The sequence below is a fragment of the Rana temporaria genome, chromosome 1, assembly GCF_905171775.1.
Source record: "Rana temporaria chromosome 1, aRanTem1.1, whole genome shotgun sequence".
NCBI lineage: Eukaryota > Metazoa > Chordata > Amphibia > Anura > Ranidae > Rana > Rana temporaria.
Window position 1 is genome coordinate 32136681 of NC_053489.1, and position 23970 is coordinate 32160650.

Consider the following 23970-nt stretch of genomic DNA (forward strand, 5'->3'; position numbering starts at 1 on the left):
TAGAAGATGTGAAAATATGAGCAATAGAAGTTTTTTTTTTCTTGGTTATTTTAAGTGATTAACTGAGGAAGAAGCAATCTTCCTTTGCTGTCACTTACCAATCCCCATTCTTGATTACCTGCCATTAAAGAGAAAAGTGTTGAGCGACAGTTTCGTCTCCAGACGCGGTTCCTTAAACAGTTCTGTAATGAGAGAGATTAGGTAAAGATTGTTGAAATTCTCAGAAGTTTTTGGGTTGCCGTGGAAACAGGACAGGTATACAATTCTAGAGTTTTACTAGACCTGTCTGATTTTATACTCGTAGTGTCAGAGCTACAAAGGCTTTGAGGGAGGCCCACCGGGACCCAGAGAAAGGGAAAGAATACGTTGCCATGCACTCCCATCACCACACATCAATGTGATCCGTTTAGTTGGAAGAATACCTGAATGTTCGTGTTAGGAATATTCCTGTATAGAAGTTATTTCACAGTATATGGATTGTGGGAATTAAAGAGGTACCAACCCCCCCCCCCCGGTAAGTGGCGCTTCCATTGCGGTCGGCGTAGAATATGTAAATGAGGAGATACGCCGATTCACGAACGTACGCCCGGCCGACGCAGTAATTTTACGCCGCCTAAAGTTAGAGCTAGGCCCTAGTGGAATAGTAATGTCAAGTATGGCCGATGTTCCCGCGTCGAAATTCAAATTTATTTTATGTAGTTTGCGTAAGTCGTCCGTGAATCAGGATTTACGTTGTTTACGTCCCCATCAAAATCAATAGGCCCTTGCGGCGTACTTAGCCGCAATGCACACTGGGAAATGTAGGTGCCCGGCGCATGCGCAGTTCGCAAAAAACGTAAGGTCAAGCACTATTAACATAAAACACGCCCCCCGAAACACATTTGAATTGGGCGCCCTTACGCCCGCCGATTTAGGCTACGCCGCCGTAACTTAGCAGGCAAGTACCGTATTTATCGGCGTATATTGCGCACTTTTTTGCCCTGAAAATCAGGGCCAAAATCGTGGGTGCGCAATATACGCCGATACCCGCTTTCCCGCGCCGAGTTTTGAATACTGCGCCGACATATACCGAGCGCAGTACACTCGGGTATAGTCGGCCAGTCTCGGCTTCTTCCGCGGTCACGTCCTGGACGTACAGGACGTGAGCGCGACAGTTGCCGAGCCTGCCCGAGTGTACTGCGCTCGGTATATGCTGGCGCAGTATTCAAAACTCGGCGCAGGAAACGAGCGGGGAGGACGCCGCAGAAGGACGCCGGACCCGCCGAAGAGGACACCGGACCCGCCGCAGAAGGACACCCGAAGCCGCAGAAGGACATCCGAAGCCGCAGAAGGACGCCGGACCCGCCAAAGAGGATACCCGAAGCCGCAGAAGGACGCCGGACCCGACGAGGCCGCCGATGGACGCCGCGCAAGACACCAAAACTGTAAGTACAAAAATAACTTTTTTTCCACAGGATTGGGGGTCACTTTAGGGGTGCCGCGTATACCGCGATAAATACGGTACATTGTGAATCATGTACTTGCCTAGCTAACTTACGGCGGCGTAGCCTAAATGCACTAAGCTACGCCGCCGCAAATTTACACCATTGTGTGTGAATCTACCTAATAATTTTTATAAATAAAAAAAAAGCAGAACTCCAGCTAACACTTTTTAAGCAGTTACAGCAACCCATTTTTTCTTTTTGCTGACCATTTTAAGCACCCCTATACGTGGTAAATGGTTTGTCTCAGCCTTCTAACTGCAGTTTTGGTTGGACAGCTCGGTCTGTTAAAGGAAGTTAGACTTGTTGACCAGATCACCAGGTGAAAATAAGGCAATAAAAAAAGGAAACTAATGCAGCCTAAACGTTAAGGAATTTGGTAAGCTGCAATATAAGACATTTATGTTTTTAAGTTTTAAGGCCTTATTCAGACGAAGCGGATCCGCTCAGTGGAGTCTGCCAGCTCAGCAGGAGATCTCTCCACTGAGCCGGCGGATGATGAGTCCATCTCTGCTCACTGAGCGGGGAGGGACCTGTCAGAGCGCCGCTGATTTCTATGGAGGGATCTGACATGTCCGTTTTCATCAGATCTGATCCGATCCGCCAAACGGGTGGCGAACGTATCGCCATGCGTCTGATTTCAGCAGATCGGGTGGCAGCAGACACATCTCCGCTGACATAGAAGTCAATGGAATACTCGCTTGGATGTGCCTGAAAGATGGACAGGCTGATATGATATTTTTCTCTATTGGCAAATTATATATATTATCATCTGTTTCATCACTGTTTTTCAGACTTTTCATCTGCTTGTATTTATTATTTTTATATTTACTTATTATTTTTTTTTGTTTGTTTGTTTTTTTTGGTGATGAGTTAAGGTTTAGGGGTAATATTAAGGTTAAGGGTTGGGGCTAGATTTTTTTTTTTTTTATTATTATTATTTGTAGTATTAATACATTTTTTTATTTATTCTTTATTTATTTTCATTTAATTTATTGCATTTGAGCAGAAAAAAAACCTAAAAAAACACAAGAAAAAAAAACATAAAACACTCAAATCGTTAAAATTTATTGTTTCCATGCATTCCTATGGAACAAAAAAACGCTTCAAAAATCTGTCCAATTCGAACTACAAGAAAAGCTCCAGAACTTTTTTGAGCTTCAGGTGTTTGGCTTCAGGTGACTTGTAGTGGTGATGTGAACCAACTGTAAAGAGAACAATTGATTTTTATTTTTTTTTCTCCTCCAGCGTTTTGGAGCTTCAGGCGTGGTTCACACCACAGTAGGGGGTCCGGCAGCGTGATACCCATCACCACAACTAAAAGGAGGCTTACCAGAAAGCCAGCGACCCCCCCCAACCCCCCCACACACTTTCTCAGGGGGTCACAAAGCACCTAAAGCGGAGGTTCACCCAAAAAACAAGTATATAACATTACATTCAGTATACCTCAAACATGTACAGTATGGCGTTTGAATTTTTTTTTGGGGGGGGGGTGTACATACGGTATTATCGGTATTTTACTCCCGGCTTCCGGGTACTCGATCCCGCGGGAGTGGGCGTTCCTGTGCAGTGCCGCAATGTCATCTGGGACTTCGCCCATATGATTGACGTGCCTGAGAAAAACTCCCCCCGGCGGAGAAGGCGCGTCACGACTTTCCGAAAGTAGCTGAACCGCGAGTCAGCTCTATACGGCGCCTGCGTACCGACTAGGAGCCGACTGCGCAGGCGTTGTATAGAGCCCACTCGCGGTTCGGCTACTTTCGGAAAGTCGTGATGCGCCTTCTCCGCCGGGGGGAGTTTTTCTCAGGCACGTCAATCATATGGGCGAAGTCCCAGATGACATTGCGGCACTGCACAGGAACGCCCACTCCTGCGGGAGCGAGTACCGGGAAGCCGGGATGAAAATACAGATAATACCGTATGTACACCCCCCCCCCCAAAAAAAACACGGCATACTGTACATGTTTGAGGTATACTGAATGTAATGTTATATACTTGTTTTTTGGGTGAACCTCCGCTTTAACTGAATCTATGATCCACTGAGAAGGAAGTGCGGACGTTTCACTCCAGTAGCCTTGGATAGTATACACCAGAAGGTTCACAGCTGATCAGGGCTTGTTATTCGGAAACCTCAGTGCCGGAATGTATATGAAACAAAATACTCCACACAGTGTGATATTGTCTCTCCTCTGCCGCCAATTCCTGCAGTGTTTTCTTTCTACGTCCTATCAAATGAGAATGTCCTGCCTGTACCTTTTTATTGTTTACTTATTTTGTTTCTTGATGTTTACACATGTGAGAGGCTTTACATAAAGTTTTTACCTTTTTGTGTTTTTCAGGTATTCCAACTTGATCCTTAATCTTTTCTCACTGATGGTGGATGCCAACATCCCAGATATTGCACTAGAGCCGGACAAGACAGTGAAAAAGGTAGGAGGCCGTAAAACCAATTCAGGCTTAAAGCGGAGTTCCACCGACTGAGAAGCTATCGAACACCAACCAATTATGGGGCTTCTTAAGAAAGGGGGCAGAGCCGCATACACGTAGCGGCCCGCCCTGACCCCATCCTTTTGGCTGGTGTTTGATAGCTGTTTGGTCCCGCCCACCCCCAACATCACCAATGAATTCTGACAGCTACACTCTCTCCCTGTTACATTACAAGACAGTGTCACACATAACAGATCTTACAAGCACCAATATCTGCTCAATGTTATACGGTCTCAGCGCAGGCTAGACATTGTTTGATATAGTGACAGGGCAGACTCAGGTGGCAGTCAGTGAAAGGGAAATAACGGCCAGGCACATCCACGGCGCAATAGAGGTGTTTAGTCTGAAAATATTGAAATAACTAAAAGTCATGGTTTATAACACCATCAGGATGGTGTCACCCGGTTTCCCAGAGGCATTGCTGAGCATGTGCGAGATTTGTTGGTGCATGATGGGTAGACAGCTGCACAGAAATCCAGGAAATTAACACAAGTGGGCTTCAGATGCCCACAACTAAAATGGAACCTGCCTGCTTCCAAGATTAGTAAGTAACAAACTATTTTTAAAGAAACTAAAAGCATAAAAATATGAACATGTTAGAAATGTTCATTTACAGGTTGCGACAGTTACACAGCAGTCTTTAAAAAAAAAAGTTTGGGGGTCTGGAACTCCCCTTTAAAGTGTAACTCTAGGCAAAATGGAGGCTGACATATATTCTGCCATCTGTTTGTTAACCACTTCCATACAGGGCACTTACGTACCTTCCCGCCCAAGCCAATTTTCAGCTTTCAGCACTGTCGCACTTTGAATGGCAATTGCACAGTCATGCTACACTGTTCCCAAACAAAATTGGCGTCCTTTTTTCCCCACAAATAGAGCTTTCTTTTGGTGGTATTTGATCACCTCTGCGATTTTTTTTTTTTTTTTGCGCAACAACTAAAAAATGACTGAAAATGTTGAAAAAAAATTATGTTTTTATTTTTTTCTGTTAATTTTTTTGTAAATAAGTAAGTTTTCTCTTTCAATTACGGGCACTGATATGGTGGCACTGATGAGATGGCACTGATGGACATCGATGAGGTAGTACTGACGGGCACAGATAAGGTGGCACTGATTGGCGGCGCTGGTATGCGGCACTGATGGGCACACATAGGCGGCACTGATGGGCACACATAGGCGGCACTGATGGGCACTCATGGGCGGCACTGATGGGCACACATAGGCGGCACAGATGGGCACTCATGGGTGGCACTTATGGGTGGCACTGATGGATACTTATGGTTGGCACAGATGGGCACTGATAGGTGGGCACTGGGCATGGATGGGCACTGTGGGGTGGCACTGATGGACACTGTGGGGTGGCACTGATGAACACTGTGGGGTGGCACTGATGGACACTGTGGGGCGGCACTTATTTTTCCTATGTTGCCAGTCAGTGACCATTTGTGGGCACTGGCATCTTTTTTAATTTTTTTATGTTTTTTTTTTTTTTACCTTTTTTTTTTTTACCTTTTTTTTGAGACTTTTTTTTTTTTTTTTTGCCCTTCCCTGGTGGTCCAGGGTGGGCTTCCCTGGTGGTCCAGTTTGGCGATCCGAGGGGGGGCTGGGCTGATAAACAATCAGCGCGAACCCCCCCTGTCAGGAGAGCCGCCGATCGGCTCTCCTCTACTCGCGTCTGTCAGACGCGAGTGAGGAAGAGCCGTCAACGGCTCTTCCTGTTTACATCGCGATCAGCCATGATTGGACACGGCTGATCACGTGGTAAAGAGCCTCCGTGAGAGACTCTTTACCAAGATCGGTGTTGCGGGGTGTCAGACTGACACCCTGCAACAACGATCGCCGCGATGCGCGCCCCTGGGGGCGCGCAGCAGCTCAGAATCCTGAGGACGTCATATGACGTCCGGTCAGGATTCTACAACCACTTTGCCGACGTCAATTTGTCATTGGCGGGCGGCAAGTGGTTAAAGAGCCTTCTGGGTTTTTCCTCCACTCCATACATATGGGATGACTATAAAACGCTGTGTTTTGCTTCTCCCCTTTGTTCAATGGTCCTAAGCTTTTGCTTAACCTTGTGGCTATTTTGACCAAAGCCCAGTTTGGGCAACCACAAAATTTCAAAGCACCCCTTAGATATCTGGTTCTTTATCATTAGATTCTGTGTTTGTTGTTACCATCTCAGCCCGATGTTGAGGTGTACTAATAACCCCCAGTGGGTGGGTGATGTTAATGATAAAAGGAGGTACTGGTCCATGTGGGTGGGTTTCCTGCAGACTCCAAAGTCCAAATCACCCAAAAAGGTTGTCCTGAAGGGTAATTTGTTAATCTTTGCTTATTTTCTAGTAATCTTGATGTATTTGTGCCCTGAATGTACATGTTCACCTAAAGCTTATATTTCTGATGTTCTTATCCTACTCCTTACTGTATATCATCGATATACCTGAACCAGTGAAAGGGTTCAAGGCTGACTTTTTAACCTCTTCTATGTACGGTGACCCACAACAAAAATGACGGGTACCACTCAAAGCTCCACCAGGTCCTCTTGCATGGCAAACCATTATTAGTGCTGACAAGGACAGAACTCATCCCAGCTCAAAACATCTAGTAGGGAAAGGAAGTTTGACCCACAACAAAAAAGACTGGGCTGCTCAAAGCTCCACCAGGTCCTCCTGCATGACAAAATGTAGGAGTGTCAACAAGGACAGAGCCCAAAACATCTAGTAGGGGAAGGAAGTTTTAAAAGTTGCACTTCTTCTATGTATAGTGACCCACAACAAAAAAGACAGGGCTGCTCAAACATCCACCAGGTCCTCATGCATGACAAAATGTAGGAGTGTCAACAAGGACAGAGCCCAAAACATCTAGTAGGAAAAGGAAGTCTTAAAAGTCGCTCATTACAGTAAAACCCTGTAAGGAGGTGTAGAACAGCCTCAGCCCCGGCTCCAACCAGTCCCCACCCTCAACACATTTAACTCTGAAAGAGTGAAATGCGTTGGGGGTGTGGCCTGGTTAAAGCCTGGAGCTGAGGCTGTTATTCACCTCTTTACAGGATTTTTCTGTAATGAGCGACTTTTAGGACTTCCTTTTCCTACTAGATGTTTTGGGCTCTGTCCTTGTTGGCACTCCTACGGTTTGTCATGGAGGACCTGGTGGAGCTTTGAGCGGAACCTGTCATTTTTGTTGTAGGTCACTGTACATAGGAGAGGTGAAAAAGTCAGCCTTGAACTCTTTCAGTGGAACATCATCAAGTTACTAGTTCAGGTATATCGATGATATACAGTAAGGGGTAGGATACCCCTTTAGGGTTTTGCTGCGATGTGTGAGTTTTAGGTCTTCCTTTACCTCTTCTATGTACAGGTCAGCTACAATGGGAGGTTGTGGTGATCCTATTGTGGTGGGCAGCACAGTGGTGCAGTGAGTAGCACTTTCGCCTAGCAGCAAAAGGTTCGCTGGTTCGAATCCCAACCACGACACCATCTGCCTGGAGTTTGCATGTTCTCCCTGTGTCTGCGTGGGTTTCCTCCGGGTACTCCGGTTTCCTCCCACACTCCAAAGACATGCTGGTAGGTAAATTGGTTCTCATCCAAATTGGCCCAGTATATATGTGTGTATGACTGTGTGCCCCTAGCGTGTCATGATCCTACGGGGTAAAAATGACCGCACCAACCAAGCAGATACTGGCTGGAAAAAGCGCGATTCAGTTCGCATGCGTTGCGCTATACAAGTCATTCATTCATTCATAGCACAGCCATTTTTCTGTGCCAAAGCATTGAACCAAATCCGGTTCAGGTTACAGAAAAAAAATATATATATATATTTGTGTTTGCATTATTTTTTATTTCAATTTATAAATCAAGACTACCATTCTGTCGTGCGCTATCAGTATCATCCTGACCTAAATGACTGCTCAGGTTATTGAGAACCCATTATACACAACAACAAATCCCCGGCTGTGTTATGTAGGGGGCTCTTTACATTCTATTATGTTGTAGTCGCGGTGTTCCATTGCTCAGGGCCTGGCGCTTAATATGCAGTCTGCTTCTTCCAGCTCGCCGTTTAATCTGTGCTTCAAAAGAAAGTTCATGACTCTATTAATACTGGGGCCAGAATAGAAGCTGTTCATTTGGGTAAACAGATTATTAGAAGTCAGGCTAGACACTTTACATAGCTGTGAATAAAATGCGGTAATCAAGAACACCAACTGCTCCATGCTGTCTGCATTGTAAAGAGCTGCCGGGTAAAGGAGGTTAGAGGAGACAGGCTCGGGGATTAAAGGAGAACTATAGTCTCTTTATTGCTTTTTGATGAACGCATGAATAAGATTAGCTTAAAGGACATTTCACATCAGCATTTTTTAATAATTAAATTACAGTACCGTAATTAACTGTATCGTTTATAATTATATATTTACTTGGGAGCTGTCTTATTTTCTCATTACGTACTCAAGTTCCACTTCCTTCTTAGTAGTGCTGCACAGTGCTTGTTCGTTGAATGAATGACTTGTATAGCGCTACACATGCGAACTGAATCGCCTCTGGGCGCTTTTCCAGCCAGTGTCTGCTTGGCTGGTGCGGTCATTTTACCCCGTAGGATCTCGACACGCTTGGGACACACATATACTGGGCCAATTTTCGGACAAGATCCAATTTACCTACCAGCATGACTTTGGAGTGTTCGTTGCTGTCCTATTTCAGTTCAAGGCTAAGGGCGGCACATTCATGCCACACAACAGGCATTGTGCATAACGCATGTGCTGCCCTGCATTGTAGGTCATCGTTAAAGCGGTAGTAAAGTCTGTGTTTTCATTTTGTACCTACAAGTAAGCCTATAATAAAGTTAACCAGTGAATATCTCCTAAACGTGCACCATTTTAAGAGAGGTATCCACATTTGTAGCAGCCAGTGATGTCACTGATGCATGCAAACTGCTCTTTGAATAGACAGTACATTTGAGTGTTCCGTCCGTTCAGAGCCCTGTGCTGCGATCATTACTCCAATGCGTAAGAGTGATGTCATCGTGGTCTGGCTATTCAAATGACCAGAGCGTGCCAACCCGAAAGGAAGACTGGAGGGAAGATGGAATCCATGTCAGCGGAGACAGCGTGCCGCTGGAGGGATCTGCTTTACAGGTAAGTCTGTCATAATGGCCCGGATTCAGAGAGCAATTGCGCCTGCGTAACCATAGTTACGCAGCGCAATTGCTTACTTGCGCCGACATAACGAATGCTCCTGATTCAGGAACCTTGTTACGCCGACTGCAGCCTAAGATATGCGTGGCATAAGGCTCTTATGCCCGCATATCTTAGGCTGCATTCTTGCGATGGCCGCTAGGTGGCGTTCCCGTTGTGCTCAGCGTATAGTATGCAAATTGCATACTAACGCCGATTCACAACGTTACGCGAGCCCTGCGTACGCAGTTTACGTCGTTTGCGTACGGCGGTTTTCGCGTAAGGCTGCCCCTGCTATTAGCAGGGGCAGCCAATGTTACGTATACCCATCGTTCCCGCGTCGTGAAATTTGAACTTTACGTAGTTTGCGTAAGTTAATCGTGAATGGCGCTGGACGCCATTCACGTTCACTTTGAAGCAAATGACGTCCTTGCGACGTCATTTGCCGCAATGCACGTCGGGAAAGTTTCCCGACGGAGCCTGCGCTCTACGATCGGCGCGGGAACGCGCCTAATTTAAATGATTCCCGCCCCCTACGGGATCATTTAAATTGCGCGCGCTTACGCCGGGCATTTTGCCGGAGTGCCCACGCAATTTACGGAGCTACTGCTCCGTGAATCGCGCGTAGCGCAGAAAATTTGCGGGGGCGCAGGGCAAAAACTTTGCCATGCGCCTCCGTAAAAAAAGCGCAAATGTACCTGAATCTAGCCCAATGTGCATAAACCTGCAGGGGGACCATTTTCTGTAGACCCTTTGGCAGTGTGTGGGCAAGTGAGGTCCATTTCAAGGGAAAGATATTTACTATTGAAGACTTTAAAAACATATTTGGCATATTTGATGCCACTTAGATTTTGAATATTGTGGGATATTTACAGAGAGAGGCTGAGCCAGATGCCAATCTGCGCCGATCCGACCATGTGGTCACGATCCTGGACCGGCTCCATGACATGACAGAGCGAACTGCACTCCTGTGATCCACAAATAAGCTTTGGCTGTACTTCTCCTTTAAAGCTGAACTCCAGCTGTTCATACACTTTACATAATTCGTTTAGGCCAAGCTGGCCCAAACAATCTATGTCCCCCACTAACATGTAGAGCAGGGGTTGGCAACCTCGGCCAGCTGTTTTGAAACTATAAGTCCCATGAGACATTGCAAGAAACGGACAATCATAGGCCTGACTCTTATGCCGCGTACACACGATCATTTTCCGGCATGTATAAAACTTTGTTTTTAAAAAATGTAATTTAAAATGATCCTGTGTGGGCTTCACATCATTTTTCGGGTTCTGAAAAACGACAAAAAAAAAATTCGAACATGCTGCATTTTTTAACGACGTTTTAAACAATGTCGTTTTTCGGGTTGAAAAAAATGATCGTGTGTGGGCTAAAACGACGTTAAAAACCCGCGCATGCTCAGAAGCAAGTTATGAGACAGGAGCGCTCGTTAAGGTAAAACTACCGTTCATAATGGAGTAAGCACATTCATCACGCTGTAACAGACAGAAAAGCGCGAATCGTCTTTTACTAACACGGAATCAGCTAAAGGGTGACATCATCCGAATGGAACTTCCCCTTTATAGTGCCATCATTCGTGTTGTACATCACCTGCTAGAGCATTTTTTTTAAACAATCGTGTGTGTGCAACGTCGTTTTAATGATGAAGTTGAAAAAAACGTTGTTTTTTAACCACTTCCCGCCCGGCCTATGGCCGATTTACGTCCGGGAAGTGGTTATGAAATCCTGACAGGACGTTCTAGAACGTCCTGCAGGATTTCATGCCGCGCGCGCCCGTGGGGGCGCGCATCGCGGCGATCGGTGATGCGGGGTGTCAGTCTGACACCCTGCATCTCCGATCTCGGTAAAGAGCCTCCGGCGGAGACTCTTTACCACGTGATCAGCCGTGTCCAACCACGGCTGATCACGATGTAAACAGGAAGAGCCGTCGATGGCTCTTCCTCACTCGCGTCTGACAGACGCGAGTAGAGGATAGCCGATCGGCGGCTCTCCTGACAGGGGGGGTTAGCGCTGATTGTTTATCAGCGCAGCCCCCCCTCGGATCGCCACACTGGACCACCAGGGATGCCCACCCTGGAGCACCAGGGTGGGCAAAAAAAAAAAAATGACAGAAAAAAAAAAAAAAAAAAATGACAGAAAAAAAAAAAAAAAAAAAGCATAAAGAAAAAAAAAAAGATGCCAGTCAGTGCCCACAAATGGGCACTGACTGGCAACCTGGCAAAAATCAGTGCTGCCACCCCAGTGTCCATCAGCGCCACCCCAGTGTCCATCAGTGCCACCCCACAGTGCCCATCCATGCCCAGTGCCCACCTATCAGTGCCCATCTGTGCCACCCATAAGTATCCATCAGTGCCGCCCATGAGTGCCCAGTGCCGCCTATGTGTGCCCATCAGTGCCGCCTATGTGTGCCCATCAGTGCCGCCTATGTGTGCCCATCAGTGCCGCCTATGTGTGCCCATCAGTGCCGCCTATGTGTGCCCATCAGTGCCGCCTATGTGTGCCCATCAGTGTCGCATACCAGCGCCGCCAATCAGTGCCACCTCATCTGTGCCCGTCAGTACTACCTCATCGATGTCCATCAGTGCCATCTCATCGGTGCCCATTAGTGCCGCCATATCAGTGCCCGTAATTGAAAGAGAAAACTTATTTACAAAAAAATTAACAGAAAAAAATAAAAACGTAATTTTTTTTCCAAATTTTCAGCCTTTTTTTAGTTGTTGCGCAAAAAAAAAAAATCGCAGAGGTGATCAAATACCACCAAAAGAAAGCTCTATTTGTGGGGAAAAAAGGACGCCAATTTTGTTTGGGTACAGTGTAGCATGACCGCGCAATTGCCATTCAAAGTGCGACAGTGCTGAAAGCTGAAAATTGGCTTGGGCGGGAAGCTGCGTAAGTACCTGGTATGGAAGTGGTTAAATGCCGAAAAATGATCGTGTGTACGCGGCATTAGAGGCAGAGGCATGATGGGATTTGTAGTTTCACCACAGCTGGAGTGCCGAGGTTGCCTACTCTTGCTGTAGAGTATCACAGCTGCACTCAGCCATTCAGAGAAAGCAATGTATTCTATCAATGAATAAAAAGCTTCCTCTGATTGGCTGCGTCAGAAAAACACTCTGATGATGTCACAACCTCGGACTCAGCCAATCAGAGGAAGCATTGTATTTATTGCTGGAATGCATTGCTTTCTCTGAATGGCTGAGTGCAGCTGTGATGGACTCTACTGTATTCCGGATATGAGACCTGAAGATTCCGGCTCCAACCTGGAACACGGTGCGTTTATAAAGCCTCAGCTACATACATACAGTCAAAAAAATATATATATATGAATGAGCTCTCATGGAGGTAACAGAAAAAAAAACTAATATTAGAAAAACATGATGAAAAGATGACGTATTATTGAATAAATAGTAAAACGATTGTATATTCATATATAGTATATAGGAGGCTTTTGTTTTTTCTTTTTGCAAAATTCAAACCAATGTGTGTTCTGGAGGTTAAAATATATATCATTGACACCCAATATCTGTATATATATATATAGATATTGGGGGTCAATGATACTACTATTTAGTCAATATTACTTAATCTTTCATCATGTTTTTCTAATATTAGTTTTTCTTCTGTTACCTCCATGAGAGTATATATATATATATATAAATGAGCTCTCATGGAGGTAACATGAAGGGAGCTAAGAGAAAAGTTCTACTGTCCGGCACCACCAATAACCAAATTAATAAAATTACGGCTTTGTGCTGTTTATATTTATGAAACAAGTGACCTACCTTGTGGCAGCAGAGGCAGGCACTGTAACTGGAATCGGCGGGCAAATGGGAGGTCAGGTCTGGTCTAGCACGTGGCCTGGCTGGCTGCGCTGCTCTTTTCACAGTAACTGACTCCACCCCCCGGGAGCAGGCTGAGTGTCGGGAGCTTGTCACTCGAGCACGTAGCCGACGCCGCACCCGCACGGCCGCAGAGACTCTGACTACAACTCCCATAATACATAGCGGCGCACGTGACGTCACATGACAATAATAGTCATGAGGCGGCCATTGTTTCGGTCTGCATGCAATACAAACAGACGACATTACATGGGGGGCACACAGTACAATTGGGGGGGACGTGGCCCGCTCAGGCCCCACCCTTGGGGCCAAGTCCTCCTAACCTGGCGGGGATTTTACCATACCTGTCCCCCCCGCATTATTTCCTGGGGGGGATGCGTCCCCCCCGGTTCCTGCGCCCATGCCCACCAGTGCCACCAATCAGTGGCCATTAGTGATGCCAGTCAGTGCTGGCTATCAGTGCTGCCCATCAATTTCCATCCGTGCCGCCTATCGGTGCCCACCAGTGCCGCCTATCAGTGCCCACCAGTGCGGCATATTAGTGCCTCCTCATCCCGGCCACCTAATCAGTGCCCATAAGTGCTACCTCATCAGTACTGCCTCATCAACACACATCAGAGAAGGAGAAACATTACTTATTTCGAAAATGTACTGACAAACTAAGAAAAACTTTTTTTTATTTCAAAATTTGGGGTCTTTTTTTTTGCTATAAATATGCACTGATTATTGTATAAATGTGACTGGCAGGGAAGGGGTTAATGCTAGGGGCGATCAAAGGGTTAAATGTGTGCCCTGCTAAGTGATTCTTACTGTGGGGGGAGGGGACTGACTGGGGGAGGTGACCGATGGTTGTCCCTATGTACAAGGGACACACCATCGGTCTCCTCTCCCTGACAGGACGTGGATCTCTGTGTTTACACACAGAGATCCACATCCCTGTCTCTGTTGCTGCCGATCGCGGGTACGTGGCGGACATCGCGGCCACCAGGCACGTGCATCGGCACCTGAGTGACGTGGTGGGCACACGCGCACGCACCCCCCCAGTGGCCGGGAGGAGTCGAGGACGTCAATAGATGTCCTCCTGGCCCTGTAGAGACACCTTGTGGCCGTCATTTGTCAATGGCCCGGGTCTCTAGTAGTTAAAGGAACCTAATTTGAAAATAAGAAAAAAACCTTTACAACCACTTTAATGAAATACCACTGCCGTCATTCTACCGGCCACCAGGGGCAGCGCTCTAACAATGTCAACAAGCCCTTACAGCAAAGGAAACTGCCATGTTGGCCTCTCTTTGATTTGCGTTTGCCATGGTGCTGCTCCCAGTTCGGCTGAAAGCACAAGCAACTGTGACGGTTATCATTCACGGCATGCCTGCCATGTAACTGTTTTGGGAAACGGTTAAATTGATGGTTTTGGTTCCACTTGACATTTTACCTGATGCTTGCAGAGTTTATCTGCACAGCCCAGCAATGATCTACAGATACATAACTTCCAGTCTAGCTATATGCAGATATTTATCTGGAGTCATCTCCGGCCTGACTCATGAGTAATGAGATAATAGTTCTTCATGCCACAAGTCTCAGATCTTTATCGCTCACTGTACCTGTAAACAGCGGCTTCCTACAAAACATTATGCCAGCCAAAAACATCTTCCAGCAGGAAACAGCAATGTGAATCCCACTGAATGCAGACGTCGCTGTGAAGCGGAGGTGAAAATAAGTGCAGATTTATGGGGCGCAAAGCAGTGACTCAAATCCTGGAGATCAGACCTGTTTGTATTCCCGTCCCCGGAGACGTACGATCCGCTCAGGCAGTCGCTTGTTATGCGATTTGATTTATATCCCATTATCCAGGCGATGTCTATGGAGTCGAAATGGCTCATAGCTACTGCATTTCAATACAGACCCCCCCCCCCCCCAATATTACCTTCATTTCATATTAGAAGACTGTCTTGCAGCACCGGGGAGCTGGTTCATTTTTTTCTGTGTCTGCAAGGACTGATTTTAGTAACTTTTGTGCCATTTTAAGAGTTTGACGACAAACTTGGATTATAAACTCCTCTGGTGCAAGGATTGATCCGATTGGGTTATGTAAAGGGGCGTGTAGGATTTATATTAACCCCTCAACTACCAAAGATGTCTACGCAGTAATAGGATTCTGCTGCAGCTGTGAGCCTGGTATGGATTTGTATAGCTCACTGTTGGCTTTCTGATTAAAGCGACCAGGGCGTCTCTAAAGCCGCCTGATCGCTTTTAAGGGCTCCAAAGGTGCCGGCGTCTGCAGTGGTTCTCAGGCTCTCTTGGGTACAGTGGTAAAGGGCTGTAACATTGAGAGCATCAGGTGATCAGAGAACCATTCTTCGATTCCTCCTGTGACTAATAAATCCAGAAGAGGCGCGTCCGGGTTCTGAGATGCAGTGGCGGCTGGTGGGTTCTTGTTTGGAGGGGGCAAACAAGCAACACCCCCCCCCCCCCCCCGGCGACGTGGCACAGCATCTCTCCCCCCCCCCCCGCGGGTGGTCCAGCACAGCACTCCTGTGGCGGGGCTGTGGTGTACTTTTCTGGAGTACAGGCCACAGCAGCTCCGGTGTCTGTTTCTCCAGCTTCCCCCGCCGTCTCGCACAGTCCTGCCTCCTGATTGATGGGGAGGAACCTTAGTGTGATAATAGTAAAAATGTATTCGCTATGGTCACACAACTGGGTGGGCCAAGAGCGCAATGCTCTGCTCTCCGAGCTTACCCTTTTTTGAAGCCTATAAGGCCTCGTACAGACGACCGGATCTATCCGCTGGGATTGATCCGCGGATCAGTTCCAGCAGATAGATCCTGGTCGTGTGTACGTCCTAGCGGACATTTTCAGGCGGATAAAAATCCAGCCGACTGATTTCCAGCGGATAAAAATTTCTTAGCATGCTAAGAAATCTATCCCCTTGAATCCTGTCTTTCGGATTTATCCGGTCGTCTGTACAGACTCACCGGATAAATCCGTCCGATTCCATCCCCCGCATGCGTCGAAATGATTTGATGCATGCGTGGAAGTAGTGACCTTCCAGGGTCGCCGCCTCATCGTCGCGGCGACGGCGTGGCACGTGACCGCAGATGTTTTACGCGGGGATTTTGATCCGATGGTGTGTACAAGCCATCGGATCAAAATCCGGAGGAGAAATGTCCGCTGGAAACGGTCTGGCGGACCGTTTCCATCGGATAACCTCTCGTCTGTACGAGGCCTTAGAGCATCTGGCTCTAATCGGGTGCTTCAAAAGGAAAAAAAAACACCCTGCCAAATGTAGATCAGGGGGCCGGGTGCATTGATAGGGGAGGCGGCGCCCGTGTGTCTTCTGTGGACTTGCCACCGCAAAAATCTGTGCCCTTCACCTTATACAACTGAACACCTTCTACCTTAACTCTGATATCTTATAGAACTCTGCTTGAATGTCTCTTCTTCATCTTGTGACTGTCGGGGCTTGTTTAAATGTGCAGCAACCCTTGCTGCCCCTTTAAAAAACAATCTGCTACTGAGCACTTTTCAGTGGCCATTTGACAGGTGTTAAGGAGACCATATGTGGTCTCCTAACTTCCAGGTTTGACCCTGTATGGGTTAGTTTACACTTTCTTCAAACATGGCTTCGGACACGCTTTGTTAAAGCTCTCTGAATGCCAGTCAAAGCTCCTGTCACTAAATAAAATGGTTAGCTTACAGTACTGCTTACACCTGGCTTCGGTGGGGCTTTGATGAGCCTTTGGTGGGGCTTTGATGAGCCTTTGGTGGGGCTTTGATGAGCCTTTGGTGGGCCTTTGCCGGTCCTTTGGTGGGCCTTTGCCATTCCCTTGGTGGGCGTCTGCCGTTCCCTTGGTGGGCCTCTGCCGTTCCCTTGGTGGGCCTCTGCCGTTCCCTTGGTGGGCCTCTGCCGTTCCCTTGGTGGGCCTCTGCCGGTCCCTTGGTGGGCCTTTGCTGGCACTTCGGTGGGGCTTCATGCAAAGTTTTGCCATAGACTTCTATGGAGGGTTTGAAGACCCACTAAAGCTACATGGGGTATAATTTTTTAAGCAAAGAAAAAGCAAGGTGTAAACAGGACTGTAAGCTAACTATTTTTAGTGGCAGTGGCTTTGACTGGCATTCAGAGAGCTTTAACAAAGCCTGTTTGAAGCAAGTGTAAACTAGTTGTTAATGTGTGTTGAAGTTGAAGCAAGTGTAAATGAGCCCTATATGTCGCACTACCATGATGCTGCCCCATAGACATGCATGGGTTGCATTCGACGGCAGTAACGCGGACGCAGCATGTGTACAGCCCTGAGCAGCGGCATGCTCTTTGGCAAAATGTTGGCTCAATCACCCGGTTTTACCACTGCACATGTAAATTAACCCTTAACCTCCTTCCATCTGCCCCAGTGTCTTTTTAACTGGGCGGTTATGTCCAGGGGGTGGTAAAGCCCACACACTTTGTCGAAACACATTTGGGTTACGTGGATAAAAGGAGGTGAAACAACTCCAGTTGAATGTTGCCCGTCTTGATCTCCTGTTCGTTAAAAAGCTTTGCCGGGATACCGCTAGACTGCCTGTCTGTTTTACGAAGCTGCCTGAACACCTTCCGCCCTCACCTTCCGCCCTCACCTTCCGCCCTCACCATCCGCCCTCACCATCCGCCCTCACCTTCATATTATACAACTCTCCTTCGGTGTCTTGCGCGTTGTCTTTCTGATTATTCTTCAACTTCAGTAAAATGCCGTTTGTCTTGACCTTCTGTACTCCAGTTAAGTGCTGCTAGGTATGACCCTGTGCCAGTTTTAAAGCTCAGCCCCAGTGTTGCCGGTTGTCCTTCACCTTTGTCTGAACATCTCCTGTCTTGACCTTCATGTTATGCAAAGTCTTTGTCTTAAATGTCTTTTGCTTTCACCTTATGACTGTTCTAAAGTTGATTACACACGATGGCCCGGATTCACATACATTGGCGCATATTTATGCCGGCGTAACGTATCTAATATACACTATGCCGAACCAGCGCAGAGAGGCAAGCACCGAATTCACAAAGTACTTGCCTCCCAAACTGCGCTGGGTTCCCTCGGCGTAAGCCGTCGTAAGTGGAAGTGGGCGTGAGCCATGCTAATGAGGTGTGACCCCATGTAAATGATGGGCCGAGCGCCATAAAGATACGAATAACGAACGGCGCATGCGCCGTCCCGTGGATGTATCCCAGTGCGCATGCTCAGAATCACGTCGAAACTACTCCCAAAGATACGACGGATCACTGCCTGCGACGAAAACGTAGCCTACGCCCAGCCCTATTCACGTACTACGTAAAAGACGTAAAATTTGACGGCTGTGTTCCCTGGTCCATACGAGTTGCGCCTCATATATGGGGAATAACTTTACGTCGGGCGTACGACTTGCGTAAACCGCGGATATTATGCGCCGGGCGCAAGTACGTTCGTGATTCGGCGTATCTCCCTCATTTGCATATGTGAATAGGAAATCAATGGAAGCGCCACTTGCGGCCAGCGTAAATATGCGCCCAAGATACGCCGGCGTAGGAAAGTTACGTCGGTCGGATGAAGCCTATTTTCAGGCGTATCTAGTTCTGTGGGCACGGCGCATAGATACGACGGCGCACATTTACACTTACGCGGCGTATCTGTGGCGTAAGTGCTTCGTGAATCCGGGCCTATATTACCAAAAGTATTGGGACACCTGCCTTTACGCACACATGAATGGCTTCCCAGTCCGTAGGGTTCAATATTGAGTTGGCCCACCCTTTGCTGCTATAATAGCTTCAACTGTTCTGGGAAGAGTGTGTCTATGGGAATGTTTGACCATTCTTCCAGAAGAGCATTTGTGAGGTCAGGCACTGATGTGGATGAGAAGGCCTGGCTCGCACTCTCTGCTCTAATTCATCCCAAAGGTGTTCTATTGGATTGAGGTCAGGACAAGTTCCTCCACCCCAAACTCGGTAATCCGTCTCTTCATGGACCTTGCTTTGAGCACTGGTCCAAATTATTTGGTGGAGGGGGGATTATGGTGTTGGGGTTGTTTTTCAGGGGTTGTGCTTGGCCCCCTTAGTTCCAATGAAGGGAAGTCTTAAGGTGTCGGCATACCAAGACATTTTTGTCAATTTCATGCTCCACCCTAAACTCGCTCATCCATGTCTTTACGGACCTGCTTATAAGGGTGAGTGGATTTGGCCTTGAACTGCTTAGACTTGAGGAAACCCCCTCCCCTCTTTACTTGCCAACGTTTATTTCTTTGCCCACGGTGGATCTTCAACTTTTTTCCATAGTTTTAAGAATTGTTTAATGACCAGAGTGACCAATATCAATCTCTAGATTGACGTGACATCATCATCCTAGACCACATTCTTCCAAACCGGCTCAATTCCTTTCATGATATATTGCAAAGGAATCTCGCCAAGCATTTCTCGCGGCTTTCTCATGCTATTATTCTAAACAAACTCTCATTTTTCATGTTGGTAATGTCATTTCCAAGTTATTTAAATTGCTTTAGCACAATGATAAAAAGACAAATTAGCTTTGTCCCTTTTCAAAATGAATGATTCACATGTTTGGAGTCATTTAGCAACGTAATAGGATGCCTTGTTGGGGCATCATATGGCCCGATTTGAGGTCTTTATTGATTTCTTTCTAAGCTTTAAACAAGAAATCTATATGTTTCAAGAACGTCAAATTAACTAGAGATCTATTTGAATTGACCCGTAAAATGAAATTATGTAGGCTGTTTGACTCAAGTCAATAGTCACTGCGGATATGATGATGCTGCTTTTATATACAAAAAGGCAGTTAAAGGGGAATTCCATTTAAAGAAAACCTCTTCTAAGGGCAGTAATATGAGGCCTTCTTTACTTCCTGTGACAGGTTTCCATTCATAGCATACTTTAGCAAGATTAATTTTTATATATATTATTCATAATTTTGAAGATGAATAATCACTGTATTGCCTAAAACTGCCAATTGTAACACTATTACGCCGCTCTCCGTCCCCGCCCCTCTAGGTCCGCCGCTCTCCGTCCCTCTCTCTGCCCACCACAGCTCTCTCAGTCGGCTCTCCGTCCCCGCCCCTCTGTCCGCCCGCTCTCCGTCCCCGCCCCTCTCTCCGCCCACCACAGCTCTCTCAGCCGGCTCTCCGTCCCCGCCCCTCTGTCCGCCTGCTCTCCATCCCCGCCCCTCTCTCCGCCCACCACAGCTCTCTCAGCCGGCTCTCCGTCCCCGCCCCTCTGTCCGCCCGCTCTCCGTCCCCGCCCCTCTCTCCGCCCACCACAGCTCTCTCAGCCGGCTCTCTGTCCCTGCCCCTCTGTCCGCCCGCTCTCCGCCCCTCTCTCCATCCTCTCTACGCCCACCACAACTCCCTCTGCCCGCTCTCTGTCCCTGCCCCTTTGTCCGCCCGCTCTCCATCCCGCCCCTCTCTCCATCCTCTCTACGCCCACCACAGCTCCCTCTGCCCGCTCTCCGTCCCCGCCTCTCTCCGCCCACCACAGCTCTCTCAGCCAGCTCTCCGTCCCCGCCCCTCTGTCCGCCCACTCTCCATCCCCGCCCCTCTCTACGCCCACCACAGCTCTCTCAGCCGGCTCTCTGTCCCTGCCCCTCTGTCCGACCGCTCTCCGCCCCCGCCCCTCTCTCCATCCTCTCTACGCCCACCACAGCTCTCTCCGCCCGATCTCCGTCCCCGCCCCTCTGTCCGCCTGATCTCCGTCCCTGCCCCTTTCCGCCCACCACAGCTCTCTCACCCGGCTCTCCGTCCCCGCCTCTCTGTCCGCCCGCTATCCATCCCCGCCCCTCTCTCCGCCCACCACAGCTCTCTCAGCCGGGTCTCTGTCCCTGCCCATCTGTCTGCCCGCTCTCCGCTCCCGCCCCTCTCTCCATCCTCTCTCCGCCCACCACAGCTCTCTCCGCCCGCTTTCCGTTCCCCCCCCCCGCTCTCCGCCCCCACCCCTCTTTCCGCTCGGTCACCGCCCAGCTCTCTGCCCGCTCTCCGATAAAAAGTATCGGACTGGGCATCGGGAGCATTTGTGCGAGTACAAGTACTCGCACAAATGGTAGGTATCGGTCCCGATACTGATACTAGTATCGGTATGGGGACAACCCTAATCGTAACCTATAAGAGGCTGCCTACCCCTGCTCTAGAAATGTGTACTGTATTTGCTGGTGTATAAGGCGACTGGGTGTAGAAGACGAACCCCTAATTTTACATCGATTTTTTTGCCTGTACTCACCGTATAAGACCTTCCGAGGCTTCCAACGCTTCATATTTCTTCCTTTTGAAGCCATATTCTTCTTCATTCTTGCTGGAGCCAATCACGGCAAGCAATGTATTCTATTAATGAATACAAAGCCTGCTTGGATTGGCAGAGGCAGTAACATCATCAGCCCACGCCTCTCTGACTCTCAAAGCCAATCCGAGCAGGCTACTTTATGTAGCCTGCTCGGATTGGCAGAGGTTGTTACTCCAATCCGAGCAGGCTCTGTATTCATTTGACTGGGATTGGCTAAGCGGTATATACTGCACATCCAGCAGGCATCCAAGCAGCTGACCCGGCGTATAAGACGACCCCTGCATTTTGGCAAATTTTTTTTAAGTGTAAAAGGTCGCAAATACAGTGGGCCAGATTCAGGTAGATCCGTGCAATATTTGCGTGGGCAAAGGGCAACGAGTCTTGCTCTGCGCCCACGCAAATATTTTGAAATGCCCGCGATTCACGGAGCAGTAGCTCCGTAAATTGCGCGGGCGATTATGCTAAATAGCCGGGCGTAAGGCTGCCTAATGTAAATGATCCCGCCGGGGGCGGGAATCATTTAAATTAGGCGCGCTCCCGCGCCGAACTAACAGCGCATGCTCCGTCGGGAAACTTTCCCGACGTGCATTGCGGCAAATGACGTCGCAAGGACGTCATTTGCTTCTAAGTGAACGTGAATGGCGTCCAGCGCCATTCACGATTCACTTACGTAAACGACGTGAAATTTAAATTTCACGAGCGGGAAGTGCAGCTATACTTTAGCATTGGTTGCCCCTGCTACAGCAGGAGCAACCTTGCGCTAAAGTCGCCGTACGGAAACTCCGTACCTTGCGTGCGCAGGGCCCGCGCAACTTTTGTGAATCGGTGGTGGTATGCAATTTGCATACTATACGCCGATCACAATGGCCGCGCCCCCTAGCGGCCAACGCAAGAATGCAGCCTGAGATATGAAGGCATAAGGAGGCTTATGTCTGTCACATCCTAGGCTGCAGTCGGTGTAACGAGGTTCCTGAATCAGGAGCACTCGTTACACCAGAGCAAGTAAGCACTTGCGCCGCGCAACCTATGGTTGCACGGGCGCAAGTGCTTCTTGAATCTGGGCCAGTATGTTTTTTTTTTTTGTTTTTTTTTTTAAGTCCATACTTCACCCTTAAATGTAGTGGCTGCATTCATTTTCTTATTTTTTTTTTTTTGGGGGGGGGGGGGGGTTCCTCTTTAATTTCGCCTGGTGATCCTACCAATAGCATACTTCCCGTAAGGCCTCTGTGAATGAGATCCACAATGGATTTATTCACAAACCATTGATGAGTACTGTATATAAGAAGTAAGTGGGGGTGGGGGGGGGAGGGTGACAAGATCTTAAAGAAATTGTCAAAAGACATTAATTATATAATAAGAGCTGCAGCATTTTTCTCATGTGCGAGATGTTGAAGGACAAGGTCAGTGTGACGCGTCATTCCCCCGGGCGGCTAAATAGGCAAAACTTATTTTTAAACATCTGCTCTAAGTGTACTTTGTTTCTTGCTAGAGCACTAAATACATTTACAATTATAATGTCGTAAATTCAGTGAACATTTAAAATTGGAAAATAAATTTGAACTCCAGACAGATGTAAAAAGAACATAGTTCAATCCTGTGTTGAGATCATTAAATTTTTTTTTTTTTTTTTTTTTTAACCAGAGAATATCAGATGTTAGATTAGAGAAGAGGAGAGTCGGCACTCTGAGCCTATCAAAGTCACTACTTGTTCTGTTGAATGAAAATGCCTACAGAGAGTGCAAGGATGAGCTAATCACTGGACTTGCATAGGCTAGAGAAGGTCTCAAACCAGACTGTATTCCTTAACCACTTAAGCCTCGGACCATTATGCAGGTTAAGGACATAGCCCCTTTTTGCGATTCGGCACTGCATCGCTTTAACTGACAATTGCGCGGTCGTGCGATGTGGCTCCGAAACAAAATTGGCATCCTTTTATTCCCCACAAATAGAGCTTTCTTTTGGTGGTATTTGATCACCTCTGCGGTTTTTATTTTTTGCGCTATAAACAAAAATAGAGCGTCAATTTTGAAAAAAAATCTATATTTTTTACTTTTTGCTATAATAAATATCCCCCAAAAATATATATATAAAAAAAAAAATGTCCTCCGTTTAGGCCGATACGTATTCTTCTACATATTTTTGGTAAAAAAAAATCGCAATAAGCGTTTATCGATTTGGTTGATAATAATTAATAATTAAGGAAGGTGTGTTTACACACACCTCTCTCCATTCTTCAGCTCCGGTGACCGACCACGGGACACCAGCGGCGATCGGGTCCCGCGGGCGTGGTCACGGAGCTTCGGACCAGGTCGCGAGCGTGCCGCCGGCGGCGTGTTCGCGACCCCACGGCTGGGCTTAAAGAGACACATACAGGTACGTGCCTGTGCCCAGCCGTGCCATGTGGCCAGTAGCCCTCTGTTCAGAATGCAGCCAGGGCAGTCACTTGGCACAGGACCCGGCCGGAAGCTAGCGGAGATGGTTGGAGCGATGGTGCCTACTACAGTGGTTTCCAGCTACTAGGGGGACCCCACAGGTATGGTGAGTACACCCCTCAAACTTTTGTAAATATTTTATTCTATCTTTTCATGTGACAACACTGAAGAAATGACACTTTGCTACAATGTAAAGTAGTGATTGTACAGCTGAGAGATTAACTCCAGAATATCCCAATAAGAAGGCACTAGGTATTCCTAGAACACACTTTTGGGA

At 47.6% G+C, this 23970-nt stretch overlaps 1 protein-coding gene across 2 annotated transcripts in view; it reads left to right on the top strand.

Moving 5' to 3' along the window:
• The window catches only part of PIK3C3 (phosphatidylinositol 3-kinase catalytic subunit type 3), a 259170-nt gene that overhangs the window by 193908 nt on the left and 41292 nt on the right, over positions 1-23970 (top strand). For both annotated transcript variants that reach the window (XM_040336115.1, XM_040336125.1), the window contains one exon: positions 3821-3911. In XM_040336115.1, coding sequence (XP_040192049.1) covers positions 3821-3911 — 91 coding nt within the window. The remainder of the gene's footprint in view (positions 1-3820; positions 3912-23970) is intronic.